This window comes from Protopterus annectens, chromosome 1.part2 (assembly GCF_019279795.1).
Source record: "Protopterus annectens isolate FY-2018-M chromosome 1.part2, PAN1.0, whole genome shotgun sequence".
Taxonomy (NCBI): Eukaryota; Metazoa; Chordata; order Ceratodontiformes; family Protopteridae; genus Protopterus; species Protopterus annectens.
In genome coordinates, this window is record NC_056727.1 from 1,218,472,196 (window position 1) to 1,218,489,482 (window position 17,287).

The following is a 17,287-nucleotide window of genomic DNA, read 5'->3' on the forward strand; positions in this document are numbered from 1 at the left end:
AATCTGCTTTAAAGCATTGTACTTGATAGTAATGTTTCTATGTGTTAGCTTGTACTGCAGCTTACTCGTGATGTCATCACTTTAAACTTGCTGTACTCTTCACGTTTTAAGATATTACCTCACTTCTGGTATCTGTTTGCAGTGGAGAAGAGTTCTTCCCAACAGCTAACAGCCTTCTCCTTGGCACACATGTCCCAACAAAAGAGGGAGTGGACAGGATGGTTGCTGATCTTGAGAAACAGTAAGTGCAATGTTTGTGATGTCTAGAGGAATTGTTAACATGTGAAAAAGAGATTGCTATATAAATTGGGCTAAGTGGTATGCTGGCAGTTCGGTAAGATATTATCTCCCTAATCTGAATAGTCCATATTCGTTCTGCCATTTTGAAATCCAATTTGCTAATACAATGTTAAGAGTCAAAAACTAGAAGAGATGCCAGCATCAAGGTAGATTTCAAGTGGGCATGGGGGACTGTAAGAGGAGCACTGCTTGATGTTCATCGTGCATACAGCTGCAGTCATTACAGATAGGGTTATCCTGCCGTCAGGCGGGTCTTCGGTCGACCGAATTCCAAAGTCTAGGTCCGGCGTCGGTTGTCGTCGCTTCTTCCCTGATGTCAGTGCGACAGGGGTATAAAAGAGGCAGCCAACGCCATTTTCTTCAGTCTTTCTTGCCGCGCGGTGCCCGAAGCAGAAGTAGTTCGCAAGTGCTGGTCGGCCAGCTCCTGAGATTTACGAAAGTATTTCAGCCGAAGTCTGTTTGAAAGCTAAGTACCCCATTGGGGAAACTTTTCTTGCCTCAGACCGATGGCAGACAAAGTTAATAATTGCATTTCTTGTGGGAAGCAAATACCGCATAAGGATTTCCACTCTTTCTGTATTCCTTGCTTAGGCCCAGACCACGACGTCTCGGCCTGCCGTTTTTGTGCTAGATTCAACAAGCGCACTATTAAGCGCCGGGTGGAGTTCGCCCTTCACTATTTTGGCAAAAAATTTAATTATATTATGTCGTCGGATACTCCGACTCCAGTTTTGAGCAAAAGACGCAAAGATAAAGACCGACATTCGATGTCCGCACCGTCTACTGAGACCACGCTAAGGCCGACTACCGGTTCTCCGGTACTCAGCGAGGCACCTACACAGCCCCTGAGTACCGATGACACTACATTACCGGTGTCTTCAGTACCCGAGGTCGCAGGCTCCTCTGTCCCCATTTCTACTGCAGATACCGACGCCACTCTTGGCGGGGAAACTCAGAATTTAGGCAGGCCTGTCATTTCTCAAGGCGTCTTCAGGCCTTCCTCCTTCTCTATTAAAGCCTTCACTAAATCTAAAGCAGCCATGAAAACCAAAAAACAGGGTCCTCAAATCCCCAGGCCCCATGCCTAAAAAGCAGATGCTTAAAATGGCTGAGGATTTGATTTCTCTTGTTAGGGGTTCTCAACCCCCCTCTGACAAAAGGCCCAGATTAGAGAAAGACTACCCTTCCTCAGATCAAGCTTCTATTACCTCAGAACTATCTGAGGACCAGGATTATGCCTATTCTCCATTCGAAGACTCTGATGCAGAGGAGTCTATTCCCCCGGTCTCCCCCCCTGAGGATTACTCTTTTTGGGGAAACCCTGCATACATTGAGAGAACACTTTCACTGGGAAGGCCAAGATTACTCAGATTCCAAGACAAGGCTCAGGGAATTTCTTCGGCTCCCACAGCATAGGCCCCTGGCTATCCCTCCTGATTTAGATATATTGGATGATGTGTACACATAAGCCAGCCTTAATCCAGATTCTTTGCCTCCTGCTCCTGTTAAACCAGACAGGTATTACCGGGTTCCTGATTCTCACCAGTTCCTATATAAAAGCCATACTGCTGACCCAGAAACTATTTCACAGGGTCCCAAGGGAATTAAGGCCTCTACTGCTAAGAACCCATTACCTTCAGAGAGAGATTCCAGAGCTTTAGAAAGGTGGGGGAAAAAGGTGTACACCTCGGCCACTTTAACCATGAGGGCATTAAACTGTCAGTTCCATATGTTACAGTATCAACAGTTTTTGATATCTCAGCTGAAAAGCAAAATGACACAACCAGATCAACCAGATTTAAAAGAGTTGCAGGATTTGTTGCATGGTGCAGAGCAAGTGGGTAAACATAACTTGCAGTGTGGTTTTGATGCTTTAGAGGCCTCATGTAGAGCTGCTGTTATGGGGTCTGTTATACGTAGACATGCATGGCTCAAAGAGCAAACCTTACCAGATCATGTCAAAGCTAAATTATTAGATGCACCCCTTCAAAAAGATGTCTTGTTTGGTGTTAAAGCTGAGGAGGTACTAAAGAAAATGGAGGAAAAAGCGAAATCAATGCAAACAGTGAAAGATTTCCTGCAGGTACAACCTCCACATTTCAGCAGAAACTGGCCTTCAAAAAATTGGTCCTTTCCAGCCACGGACAGACCTCAAAGGGGCAGATACAGATGCCCAAGGGGTAGAGGGCAACCTCAAGGATCTTTCAGAGCCAGACAGTGGCAAGCACCAACCCCAAGAGGTGGAGAAGATAGATCACAGTCTTTTAGAAAACAGACACAATGACTTCCCCCTACACCTGCCAAGCAAAGCTTTAATGGCAGCACCTTTGGGCGGAAAACTGGCATTATTCTCAAAAAATTGGCATATTATTACAAAAGACAAATGGATTCTGGACATTATAGACAGAGGCTACAGGTTTCACTTTCACACCCTTCCAAGAATGAGAGGCATGCCAAACCTGCCACAAAATCAAAGGGCAGAGGCACAAAAACAAATTTCAGCTCTCATGGACATGAAAGCGATTCAAGAGGTACCTGCAAAAGAACAGGGTCAAGGGTTTTATTCCAGACTATTCCTGGTACCAAGGAAAGACAAAGATTGGAGACCTATCTTAGACCTATCCATCCTAAACACATATCTACAGGTGCCAAAATTCAAGATGCTCACATTACAGCAGCTTCTTCCCATGCTGGGCAAGGAGTCTTGGATGGTAACATTGGACCTCAAGGAGGCATACCTGCATGTCCCTATCAGACAAGATTGCAGAAGATACCTCAGATTTCTTGCAGGTTCAACCCATTACCAATTCTCTGCATTGCCCTTTGGCTTATCTACTGCCCAGAGTATTTCTGAAATGCCTGGCATCAGTAATCGCCTTCTGCAGACTACAAGGGATACAAATCTACCCATATCTGGACGACTGCCTGATCCAAGCGGACAGCAAGGACATACTGCTGCAGCACCTGGCATTTGTAATAAAACTATTGAACTTCCTGGGATACACAGTCAACAAAAAGAAATCAAAACTAATACCCTCTCAACAAATAATTTTCCTGGGTGCCAGCTTGAATACAACCACCCAGATGGCCTACCTCATGCCAGACAAACAAGGGCAATTGTCTCAATACTTCAGAAAAATGGCAACTTTCACCAGGCTAACTGCAAGGAAAGTCCTGCAGGCTCTGGGATTCATGACATCTTGCATCCTACTACTCCCTTGTGCAAAGCTGCATATGAGAAAACTTCAATGGTACCTAAAAAACTTATGGTCTCAACACAGCCACAGCTTGGAAGCAAATATACCATTCATTCCATGCCTTCAAAAGGAATTTTTGTGGTGGGCTCAAGCTTGCCAAAGAAACACAGGTCTCCCTTTCTGTGTACCTCAAGCAACTCAAGTCATCACAACAGACGCATCAGACTACGCCTGGGGAGCACACATGACAGATCAGTGCATTCAGGGAAAATGGACCCGAAAAGACAAGCACCTGCACATCAACCAAAAGGAAATGCTAGCCGTGCAAAAGGCTATTATGACCTTCAAAGACCTACTGCATCCAGGCCAGCTATTGATAAAGACAGAGACAACACCACAGTGATGTGGTACATAAACAAACGGGGGGAACTCATTCATACCCCCTGTGCAGGCAAGCCATGACACTATGGAACACAGCACTGGAATTGCAAATTCAACTACAGGCTCAATTCCTGCCAGGGAAGGAAAACACACTGGCAGACAACCTAAGCAGAAATATGACAGATCCACACGAATGGAAGTTGCATCCTCAAGTTTTCACAATGATAACTCAGGCATGGGGACAGCCAGACATAGATCTCTTTGCTACCCACAGAAATTACCAGTTGAAAAAATTTTGTTCACGGTCCTATCACACACAGGCCTGGAAAGTGGACGCACTTTCTTTCAATTGGACAACATTGACAGTCTATGCCTTCCCACCTCTTCCTCTGCTGCCCAAAGTTTTATTAAAAGCCAGAGCAGAGAGGCCGAAAATGATTCTCATTGCTCCAGACTGGCCAAGACAACACTGGTATCCGCTCCTGAAGAGCCTGACACATTCCCCACCATGGATCCTACCTCTAGTCCCTCTTCTGTTGTCCCAGCACAACTACAAAACCCTTCACAGCCAGCTCAAAACCCTAAATCTAGCTGCATGGAGAATTCCTTGATTTCCCAACAGTTTCTCCTCTCCAAGGAGGTGCAGGATGTCATCTTGGAGGCCAGAAGACCTTCTACTAGAAAAGCTTACTCCGCCAAATGGAAATGATTTTGTGCCTGGAATCAAGAAATGGGCCAGAATCCTTGGGTAATAAATATACCTCAAATTTTACAGTACCTAGCTGAGACGTTAAACAGTGGACTTTTCTTCTCCTCCATCAAGATCCACGCTTCAGCCATTTCTGCACAATACAACACAGATCCTCCTTTATTCTCTCATCCTCTCTTAAGGCAGTTCCTCAGAGGGGCAAAGAATATAAAACCTCCAAGGAAACCACCAGTCCCTGCTTGGGGCCTCAACTTCGTATTGGAAAAGCTGACCCTTCCTCCCTTCGAGCCAGCTTCTTCAACAGAACTACAATACTTGTCATGGAAAACAGCCTTTCTACTGGCTATCACTTCAGCACGCAGGGTTTCGGAGCTATAGGCCCTCATGGCTGTGCAACCATTCATCATTTTCCATCAGGACAGAGTTTCCTTACGAACCAATCCTTCCTTTATGCCAAAGGTAGTATCCAGTGTAGCTTTGAATCAGACTATCCACTTACCTACCTTTTATCCTAATCCACAAAACAAAGAGGAAAGACTACTACATTCCTTGGACATTCACAGACAACTTCATTACTATTTGGACAGGACAAAGCCATTCAGGAAATCCGAACAACTCTTTGTGTCCTCTGCTACAGGTGCTCAAGGAAAGGCTATTTCCAAACAGACAATTTCAAAATGGATAGCCCACTGCATACGCTTTTGTTACTCATTTCATGGAAAAACTGTGCCTGCATGTATCAGATCCCACTCCACCAGAGCCACAGCTACCTCTGCAGCCTTCCTCAGGGGGGTACCTACCAAGGACATTTTGGAAGCAGCCACTTGGAGTTCAGTGCACACTTTCTCCAAGCACTGTCACCTTCCACTATTCTCTAAATCTAGAGTGGGTTTTGCCACGGCAGTCCTGCAGGGCATCCTCGCTCCTCCTAGTTCCACTTAGTGCCTACCACCCCTACTTAGCTTTGGGATTCTCCCCATCTGTAATGACTGTAGCTGTATGCACAATGAACATAGTACAGTTTTGTACCTACCATAAATGTAGATGTTCGAGTGCTCATACAGCTGCAGTCCAGGTTACCCTCCCTCCGTCCCCTCTTAGGACAAGCCTTAGGACAAACACCTTATCATACAACCTATTTGGGGTATTCTCTTATGGTGTATTTGCTTGCAACTACTGTTTTTTGATTATTTTATATTGCATGTTTGCATAACTTTATGTTTTGCCTTCCTTCTGGGGGCACCTGACATTTGGGGCAAGAAAAACTGAAGAAAATGGCGTCGGCTGCCTCTTTTATACCCCTGTCGCACTGATGTCAGGCAAGAAGCGACGACAACCGACGCCAGACCTAGACTTTGGAATTCGGCCGACCGAGGACCCGCCTGACGGCAGGATAACCCTATCTGTAATGACTGCAGCTGTATGAGCACTCGAACATCTACATTTATGGTAGGTACAAAACTGTACTTTTTGCCAGTTGCTTTATATCACATTTTCCTTTTGTAATTTTTGCTTCCTTGGTATAATTTATCCTCTGTTGTAGAGAAGTATATTTCATATTTAGCTTCGGGGTTGTAGAGTTAATTACACTTCTCTCTCTGTCTCTTTTTTTCTGAGTAGTCTTTTCACAATTCTGCTATGCAGCTGTGCTTGACATGAAGGAGAAAGATGAAGGGAATTTAAAAGAAAACTCTTGATAAAAAGTTTTGTGTGCTCCACCTCCTTTTCTGATAGCAAAATCTGGTCACAGGCAATCCTGCCTTTGAGCGGTAGGCTTTATCTTAATAGTTTGTCTTGGTCTAAAGCCATTTTTCTGTAAGATGGCATTGAAAATGTAACTTCAAGGTATACATTTGGTGGTATTTGTGCTGCAGTGGAATAATGCAGGAGTCCTTTTCTTAACGAGTCATGCTTGGTGCCGATTTCACTGACATTATACAAAGCACAGACCCTATTGCCACTGGCTGTTCCAGCCTTCACAGTTTTCCATCTGCTGACATTGAACTGTCCTCAACAGATCTAGATCTTTCCTAGATCAGCTGACACGGAACGTAAGCACAGTTCAGGTCTTATTCTTTTTATGATATTTATTGTCCAGTATGTGTCCTTCTGGACTTCTCTAACTATTTGTTTCATTTTGTTTGCTTAATCTGTATTTAATCTATATGATTGCCCTAAGGCAAGAGAAAGAAAGAATGTACTGCTGAATCTGAGCAGAGCATCTGGTAGTACTTTTCAAATCACTGCAGTTGTCAAATGATAAGCTTCTTCTCATACACTTGTTTTGTCATATACTGCTGAGAATGAACTGCATCTGATATAATTTTTCTTGTAAAAGTGTTCATTTGTCACATCTGACAAATTGTACTGTAAAATGTTTGTTTTTCACTTTATTTTCCTTTCTGTACACCCCTTGCCTACAGATTTAGTTACTATTTTATTAATTTTCTTCTAGAATGCATCAGCATTCTTTTTATTTGGGTGTTACTTGTGCTTAACTTGAATGTGAAATACATATTTAGCAGGACGTTAAGGAAGGATTAGAGAGTTAAATATTGAACCTTGAGCAACCAGGTTTAGCTAACTGGTTTGTCTTACATCTTTTGTTTACATACATTGGGACTGTGAGCAAGTCTGTCACCCAGCAGTTTATGTCTGGCCTTAAAACTGTATTTTGAGTCTGTGGTGATTTCTAGCTTTATGTGAAACATACTTAAATGCACACAAACAATTACTGCATTTGATGTAATATCTTTTTCGTCTATTCCTCAACTAATGGGTCTCTGATCTGACCTCAGCCACTTCTAAACACTTGGATCTGTAGCTCGAGCTCCTCCACTTACCAGTAATCCTCCTCTGTAACAGCACTACCCCAGATCTTGTTTGCCACTTCTGTGAGTGGACGTGGTCTTGGTAGGTCAGGTGTTTTGTCACCCAAGATAGGTAAGTTCAATTTTCACTGGTTCTTTCTTGCAGTTATGTAACTCATTTCCTTTTCTTGCATCTTTCTTCTAGTTCTTCCTCCCCTTTTATAGTGTTAAAAAAGAGAGGGACTTTGACTGTTTCTGGTAGGCCTATACTCTCAAACTTTCCTCCTTTTTGATACCGGTGTTCAGATACTATAGGTATTTCCATTGTTGCTAACAGCCTTCTTTTCTTTACCATTGTTGCTAGCCTTTCTTTCAACTAATCTTTCTCCTGCAGTTTTGGGTATATCAGACAAGCCTACCACCTTTCAGAAATGCACCTCCTGTGGGCACAAAATGCCAAACTGTGATGCCCACCAGGAAGTGTGTATGTTGCTTGGGTTCTTCCCATTTGGACACGGACTGTGAAATATGTGCAGGCTTCAGTCATCATGCCCTGGTTGAATGGTGCAATAAATTAGTTTTGAAGGGTCTTCTACCTTTTACTTCTTCGGGTTCTGCTACATCTCTCTCTATGTCTGCTGGAGCTCCCCCTTCCAAAAAGCCTCCAGAGAAGGCCAAAGGGGATTCTTCAAGTAAGAGGAAGGAAGGAAGTGATCTCCTAATTGTTCTGTTTTGCTGCTCCCGTTTTTTTTTCCCAACTTGAAAAAATTTCAAAACAGTTGAATCTGTCAACATCCAAGACTAGATCACTGGTTCACCACTCTTCCTCCTTTAGTCTGGAGCTAATATCTTCTAGGACCCACTTTCCTTATCTTCAAGAGACTCCGAGAAGACGTTTTCAGGCCACCTTCCACCTCCTTGTCTCTTAGGTCATCTAGGACCCTAACTGAAGCAGATGGTGACAAGATAATGAGGAAGTTTCTTTGAGCCCAGATTCAGTTGGGAGTTGTACCAGCTGTGGCTGCCATTGGACCCGTGAGCCTGCCACCCAGTTAATGGCTCCTACTCTGATCTGACCCTTGGTTTCAGGAGCCACTGGACCTGAGAATCCCAAATCTGTCTGTGTCTTATCCGAAGGCTTGGACTTCTTCAACTCCGAATAGATCTCTGATCCAGTTGGCTCAGACAATCTCACTGCCGAAGCATCGACACCAGATCTCTGGGATTAGGATTGGCTCCGATGCCCTCTGAGCTATCCATTCCTCTCAGAGCCTCAGTGCTGGACAGCTCAACTCCAACTTCTACCTCGAGGCAGAGCAGTGTTGATTCTGTGAACTTCTCTGGGCAACTGTCATTGGATCCTGCCAGGATGTTTCTTGCCTTTCCTATGTCTTTGGCTTTTGAGTTACTAGAGAGTTTTCTGTGCCTCTGTGAATAAGACATGCTTAGCCCCCCTCGAGTCCACCCACTTTACAACTGTCTGCTGCTGTCTTGGAGCCTATAGATCCTATCGCATTGGGCCAGCCAGTCCATACAGGCCTTGAGACAGTCCTCATTCAGGATTCACCTCACACTTCTGAGTCATTTTCAGAACATCGCACTGGATATCCCCTGCAGAAATGTCCATGCAAGAGAAGGCACTTGGATTCCCCATAGGAATCCCTCACGGAAGACACAGACTTCGATGAAGGGGAAGAGTCCTCCAGGTCAATCATTGAGGAATTTTCATTCTGTGAAATATTCAAACTTTTGAGACACAGAAGTGATTGTCCTTCTGCCCCCCTTCCCAAGAGGAGTCAGTGTTTTTTGAGGCTTTCGGAGCCAGTTCAACTATGTCCTGTGTAGTGCCTCCGATGGATGAGATGGTAGACCTCATCTCCCACATGGGGTGGAAGCATCCATATATCACAGAGCCAATCCCCAAACGATCAGATAAATATTTAGTTGCACCAAAAGATCGGGTCCACTGGAGCAAGGGTCCCCCAGAAAAAAGTATGGTGGTAACAGCGGCCACCAAGAAAGAACTTGCACAGCAAAGGTCTACTGTCCAGCCTCTCAACAGAGATTCAGGGATGCTGGACAGATTTGTTAAGCATGTGTACGTGTCAGTGACATTTGTCCTTAAGTTGATGAATTACTTGGAACATGTAACAATGTTTTAGAGGGACATGATCAAAGAGTTTTCCTATGCCTTCTCTGGATCCATGTCTAGGAAAGACAGGGAAGACTTTTTCAATGCAGCTGGCCACCATACAGTCCCTAATGAATGCTTCTGTGAGGCTTATTTCACATGCCTCAGAAGGTGCTTAAAGAGATGTAGGATCAGCAGTAATCATGAGACGGCACACTTAGATGTGCCTCTGTGACTCGTGGATCTTTTCATGTCATCCTTCATCAATACTTCCTTTAACAACTCTATCTTACTTGGTACCGATGTTAAAGAAACCCTGTATAGGAGTGAACAAGATGTGAACACCATATTTGCCAGAGAGATCTTTTTTTTCTACACCTCAAAAAAAATTTTCCCAGAATCAGAGAGGTGGCAGAAAAATGGTTCCGGAAGTCACAAGGTTCTTCCCAGAACTCCTATGGGGACAGATCTCCATGTGTCAGGGGGGAACTCTGAAAGTAGATGACACCCACATAGCAACGGAAGCCCACAAAATCAGGGTTTCAGAGCCCCGTTCTCTGAGAAACCCTTTCCGTGTGAAAAAAATATATTGAGCTCTCTCTGCTTCTTACTGCTTGCTCTTGCTGTAGGATTTGCTGGCTGGATTCTGCTAAAATTCAAAGTCTAGTTATATTTGCATTCACAGTCTGTCACATACAGAAACTTGCAGAATATACACTGATGAGAGAATATACTTTGCAGCATCAACTTTAGAGAGCAGTAACCAATAACTTTTTATAATAAACCAAACTGGAAAAATGTTGCAGTTTAAAGTACTGTTCCACTTTACTTCTCATATAGTACAGATGATGTGGGAGATATAACATTTACCTCAGAACACCAAATGTGTCCCTACCATACCCCTAACATAACTAGATTTAATACAGACTTTTTATACATATTTTAGTTACTCACACCCTCTAGGTTTTGGAAAGATACTGGCTTGATGACGCAAATGCTAACACATCTGTTCTTGTGCAAATGCTGATAAGTGGAGAAAAGCATACTTTTAAGGAAACGCCTTGTGGATAAACACGTCTTGTTTTTTTTTTTAAACTTTCTTAGAAAAACATGTCCTGTTGTCCATTGAAAGCAGATTACATTCTTCTCACGTCTGTAAGAAGTTCAGCTTTCTTGATGTGTGTGTAATACACTCATAAGCAAGTTCCTTATTTTTTTAAGCCACAGTCATTTAGTATGGTTGCTGATCACATATTACTAAACTCTGTTTCTGCATTTAAGCAAGCTTTTTATTTCAGCATATTTAGAACATAATTAATTTAAATTCATAATATCTAACAATTCCCTCTGTTTTTAAACATGCTCAAAACATTTTATACTGATATGTATTTTTTATCACATTATATAGAAAACACAAGAAACAAACTTTTAGTCTTCTTTTGATCAAAATGCAATTTTACATAGTTAATACAATGATATTAAGTATTACTACCAAAACTGAATGTATTTAACAACTTTTTCTTTTGCAGATCATTCTGTGAAATTATTTTATCAGTTATGAGCTGTGTCTGCTTTAGTTTAACTTGATTAATTTATTCCTTTGCAATTACAGAATTTAATTTATGACTTAGAACTGTTTCATTAACTCTTTGCAACTTGTTGAATTAACTATAAGAGACAAGAACCATGTGCTACCGCAAGCATTTATACACTACTGAAAATATAGTTTCAATGTCATTTTAACCATAACATTGTAATCATATCTTTGAACTGCTCATTAACATCTTGGTAAAATACTGAACTGGGCTTAGATAAAAAAAATATGAAAGCAATTATTTTACTGGGGTAAAACCAGTGATATTACAACTTGACAAATTACTTTTAAACTTATTACAATGTATTCTGTACAGTATGTATTTACAGACTGTTTGCTATTCATGCATTTCAATCTAGCAGCTATCCTGAACCCAGTTTTTTTAAAACATGGTTTTTCACACATATTCATTGCTAGACATTAATTTAATTTGTACTGAATTCTTCTGTATTTGTACATACAAAGACTATAAAGTAAATTTAGCCTAATCTTACAAATTTAATAACATTAATAGAATTGACACCAATAAATTACATACTCAGCAATTAAAAATATTCATGCTTTTTATACCAACATTGTCTTGCCAAAAACATATTGAAAAATAGTGACCATTCTTGCTCAGTTTATACATATCTTTGCTTTCTCTTATATATCTTTAATCAATTTTAAGCCATCTCTTGTTTTTTAAACCATCTCTTGTATAACTTTACAGTTTAACAGGTTGTAAATACAATTTAATACAAAAATCTTATTCTGTCGGGTTCAATCTGTTTACCAATATTTCTAATGCACTAATGGTTGTAAATACAATTTAATACTAAAATATCTTATTCTGTCAGGTTCATTCTGTTTACCAATATTTCTAATGTACTAATACCTGTTTTTTCCTCACCCTAAAAGAGTATTGTTAAGAAGGAATGATATTTTATTTCTGCTCTGTAGCTTTATTTTAGACCCTTGTTTATTTTTTTCTGTAGCTTTATTTCTGACTCTTGTGCAATACTGCTTATACAGTCAGTGTAAAACTGAGAAAGTACCCCTCCCCCTGTAGTACTGCAGCACTGTTTATCTGCTTTATAATATATGTCAGCCTAACACTTTGGTTATACATTTATTTTATTAGGTTACCAAACTATAGACCTTTGTCTGATATGATCATCTTTTCTGTTGCCTTTGCTGTCTACTTCTACTAGTAGTAGTTATTTGTACCTTCCTGTATACTTTATTTGAACTGTATGTAACCCATCTGTTGGCTATACTTGATGTAACTAAGGTTTTTTTTTAATTATTTTTTTATCAGTGACATATATGCACAATTGTGATGTTTTATTATAATTACCAAATAGTGTTGCATGTGAACATTTTAACAATTATGTTTTAAATAATATGTTTTTAGAAAAACTCAAGCCACTTGTCTAGCAGTCTTGTTTCTTATCTTATCTTTTCAACATTTCCTGTAACTATTCATCCAGTTTAGGAAGGTCTGAGCTCACATTTCAATTAACCCTTTTTAGCATTTTTCCTTTAATCATCTGTTAGTAAAATGCTGTTATAAAACACTTAGTATTATATTTGTGATTTGCATAACTATGCAAACTAAACATTATTTTACAATTTGTTTACATATTTTTTTAACTTTTGATTTCAGTATTTTTTATTCATTTAACTGTTCTGACTTCATTTTACAAAGACTGTTTGACTAATATCATCCGTGATTTTATTTCTTTTTAAAATTCAGAACTTTAACTGTTTGTTGTGGTGTTACTATACAATTATAAAAAAAATGTAAAAAAATAGATATTAGCTTTATATATTTACATTATTTATATTTACTGTTGTCTGCCTGTTATTCTTGTGTGTTGTATAAAAAGAAAATACATGCATGTCAGTCTTGTGACTTTAAATCTTTATACAAGCATGTCAGTGTTGTGACTTTAACTTTTTACTCTTATTATCTATTTTTATTTAATTTTATACACTAGAACAGTTTTGTTTACCTTTTGACTATGCTAAGAATGGCAGTCATATGCTCTACTTTACTGTAGTACTGATAAATACATTGCTTTAATTGAATGGAAGTTTTAAACATTTGAGAATGATTTGTCAGATCCTATCATCCTACCATGTAAGCTTAACCATTTTCAAAACACAAACATATAAAATATATCTCTTTTGCACAGATCAGCTGTAGTTTCCTACTCTTTCCCAATGTATGAAGGAAGTCAGTCTCTGTCAGTTCAGCTAATCTATTTTCTTCATCTTGTAACTGTTGTTTAAGAGTCTCCTCATGGTCTGCCTGATATGTCTCAGGAACCTGTTCTGCTGAATCTGAAACTCCTATGCACTTTTGAAAAAATGTTTGTATAACTTGTCTAAACTTCCTGAACTCATTGTGTCTCTTTTTTAGAAGTTTACTACATTTTTTTGTAACAAAATGTACTAGTGGTTCTATCAGTAACTGATTTGACTCATGTGGTGACAGGACATAACTGTTTAACATCTGAATATAATGGATACATTTTAGCCTTAGTTAATTCTTTATCATGAACAGATCTGTCTTCACAGTCTATTGTTTTAGCAACATCATGTAATACTTTTTTATGACATAATACACAAAATGCAGTTTTTGTTGAATCACACAATAAACATTTGTCATATTTCACATGGTTTTCTTTGAGATACCAGTTAAATATTGTAATACATTTGCATAATGCCTTACTATCAACCTGCCCTAATAAGGTTTTACATTTACTAATATGCTGTGTATACCAACATTGCAATTTTTTACATTTGCTTGAGTTATGCATGAAAATATCCATACTGTCTAATATCCAAACTATCGAATAGCAACCATACTAAAAAATGTGACGTAGAAAAAAGTCTTACCAGTGAGCAAGAAAACAGGTGATCAGGCTGTTGTTGCAGATGGCTGGAAATTGTTCAAAGTCACTCGAGAAGCTGGGAAAGCACAACAGGCAGCGGACTGTTGGGCTAGTGGATATCCACATTTTCTTAGCGAAATTATGTCACTGCGACTGGAACTTCTGTCTCACTCCGGATGTAGACGTCTAAAAAACTTTACTACTGCAAGCTGCATAAACTGGAATACTTCTGTTCAGAACTGACACATACGTACAAATGTTAGTTACTGCAATTTAACTGAAGTAACCCTCTGCAGGGCTTACCATCACTCCCCCTGTGGTTGAATACAGAGTGTAGGTTCAAATGCAGGCTAGCTTGCCATTGAAAAAATTATATTGAGCTCTCTCTGCTTACTGCTTCTTACTGCTTGCTCTTGCTGTAGGATTTGCTGGCTGGATTCTGCTAAAATTCAAAGTCTAGTTATATTTGCATTCACAGTCTGTCGCATACAGAAACTTGCAGAATATACACTGATGAGAGAATATACTTTGCAGCATCAACTTTAGAGAGCAGTAACCAATAACGTTTTATAATAAACCAAACTGGAAAAACGTTGCAGTTTAAAGTACTGTTTCACTTTACTTCTCATATAGTACAGATGATGTGGGGATATAACATTTACCTCAGAACACCAAATGTGTCCCTACCATACCCCTAACATAACTAGATTTAATACAGACTTTTTATACATATTTTAGTTAAACTCACACCCTCTAGGTTTTGGAAAGATACTGGCTTGATGACGCAAATGCTGATAAGTGGAGAAAAGCATATTTTTAAGGAAACGCCTTGTGGATAAACACGTCTTGTTTTTTTTTAAACTTTCTTAGAAAAACATGTCCTGTTGTCCAGTGAAAGCAGATTACATTCTTGTCACGTCTGTAAGAAGTTCAGCTTTCTTGATGTGTGTGTAATACAGTCATAAGCAAGTTCCTTATTTTTTTAAGCCACAGTCATTTAGTATGGTTGCTAATCACATATTACTAAACTCTGTTTTTGCATTTAAGCAAGCTTTTTCTTTCAGCATATTTAGAACATAATTAATTTAAATTCATAATAACTAACACCATGCCCCTGCTGAAGGGTTGCCTGACTGCTGTACTCTGGAGGCAGTCAGAAGTCACTTATCCCTGCATCTGCAAACCTGGACATCTGTCACCACAGGCACTTGAAGGATCAATGCCAGAGGACATTACAAACCATTTTCCCTACAGCCCCCCAGTTGTTCTACAGAACTCCTAGATGCCCCACACAGTCAGAGGAAAGCAACAATCACAGAAATTCAAAAAGTGCTGGAAAAAGAGTCATCCAAATGATCCCCCAGACCAACAAAGATTCCAAACTTATTCATGGTTCTTTTTAGTGTCAAAGAAAACTGAGGATCTGAGCCCCATTTTGGATCTCAGCAGTTTAAACCAATAAATCAAATGTTTCAAGTTTCAGATGGTCATGGTTCAGTCCATTGTGCCACTGCTGAGCAAGGATGATTGGATGTACTCCATAAAGCTCCAGGATACTTGCTGTCACATAAAAATAGATATATTACCCAGGAGATTCCTTCAGTTCTGACTTGGAGCCAGTCATTATCAATTCAGAGCTCTTCCCTTTGGTCTCACCACAGCCCCCAGGGTGTTCACCACGTGCATGGCAGTAGTCGCAGCTCACTTGAGACTGCTAGGATTTCGGGTGTTTCCATATCTCAGTGAAATGGCTCCTTTCAGTTCCCTCCAAGCATCTTCTGATTCAAGCTAAGGAATACTTTCTCCAACTATGTCTCCATCTGGGCATTACAGTGAACTATGCCAAATATCAACTCTCTCCCTCTGGGGATGATTGCCATCCAGACATACTGTATGTCATTTGTCTGGTACATCAAAAAACAGGGAATAAAGTCCTACTCTCTATGTGGAGTTCATTGGTGCTCTTCTGAACATGGTCATACAAATATCAAGTCTTCCTCAGTCAAGGATAAACACATTATGAGAACAGGCATCCTAGTTTCTGTCTTAATTCTTCCTCAGCAGCAAGGTTGATTTTGCAACTTATGGGATCCATGGCAGTATCAATAACTCTAGTACCAATAGCAAGATGTTACATGAGGGTACTTTAATGGACTCTGGCAGTTCAGTAATCTACCTGACATCATCCTGTCTCTGCTCTGATACATATTACGAGAATTGACTAAGAGCATGTTTCTTGATGGATCACCACAATAGAAGTTTCTCAGGGTTGTCCTTTTATCCTTCCATCACAGTGACCATGGATGCCTCCCATCTAGGATGGGGGGACATTTCTTGGGAAGGACAGTCCAAGACACTTGGTCCAGTTAGAAGGCCAGTCTTCACCTCAGTGTTGTGGAAATGAGAGCAGTCTTATTGTTGTTGCAGGCATTTCAAGATGCATTCCCTCTGGGGATGATTGCCATCCAGACAGACTGTATGTCATTTGTCTGGTACATCAAAAACAGGGAATAAAGTCCTACTCTCTATGTGGAGAAGCAATAAGAGTTTTACAATGGACACTCTCTAATAGACACTTCATTCTAGCAACATCCATTCCAAGGAAGTCCAGCATTCTAGCAGACAAATTAAACAGGTACATATTACTAACTCATGAATGGTCTTTCACTCCAGTGGTGGTGGAAATGTTTTTCTATTGATGGGATCAACTAGTCTGCGATGTCTGCCTCCCCACTCAACTCCAAGTGCAGCAGATTCTTTGCCCTGATCCACCGAGAACAGGAGTCCCCGAGAGACTCTCTCATCCACAGTTGGCCCCGGAGACTCCTATATGCTTTTCCTGTTATTCCACCGATTCCAAAATACTTTTAGATAGCATCATACCAGAAGTACAGAGTTATCCTCATTGCTCCTTTGTGGCCTCAACAAGTGTCACTCCCCGTCCTGTGGCCTCTTCTTTTTCACCCCTCCTTGAATGATAGATCCAACCCAGGATCTGTTTTCTCACCCATCAGAAATGAATCAACCAGACATTCAGACCCTCAAGGTGTGACTGCATGGTTTCTCCACATCCAGTGATGGCTAGAAAGTCCAGATGCATCCTATTGTCTTCCCAGAAAGATTCTTCAAGAAAGGTGTATAAGAGTAAATGGAAAAAAATCTCCATTTGGGTGGCACTGAGACAAACAGATCCCTTTTCAGCATCCATTTCAGTTATTCCAGATTTCTTTGCTTCCATTATAACAATGGTGCCAGTTACTCAACTGTGAAGATTCAACTTGCA

General features: G+C 40.4%; 1 protein-coding gene across 1 annotated transcript in view; it reads left to right on the plus strand.

The window, feature by feature from the left end:
• SYF2 (SYF2 pre-mRNA splicing factor) overlaps positions 1-17,287 on the plus strand; it is a 669,776-nt gene that overhangs the window by 498,877 nt on the left and 153,612 nt on the right. Inside the window, exon 6 of the mRNA XM_044060077.1 lies at positions 143-241. Within this exon, the coding sequence (XP_043916012.1) occupies positions 143-241 (99 nt within the window). The remainder of the gene's footprint in view (positions 1-142; positions 242-17,287) is intronic.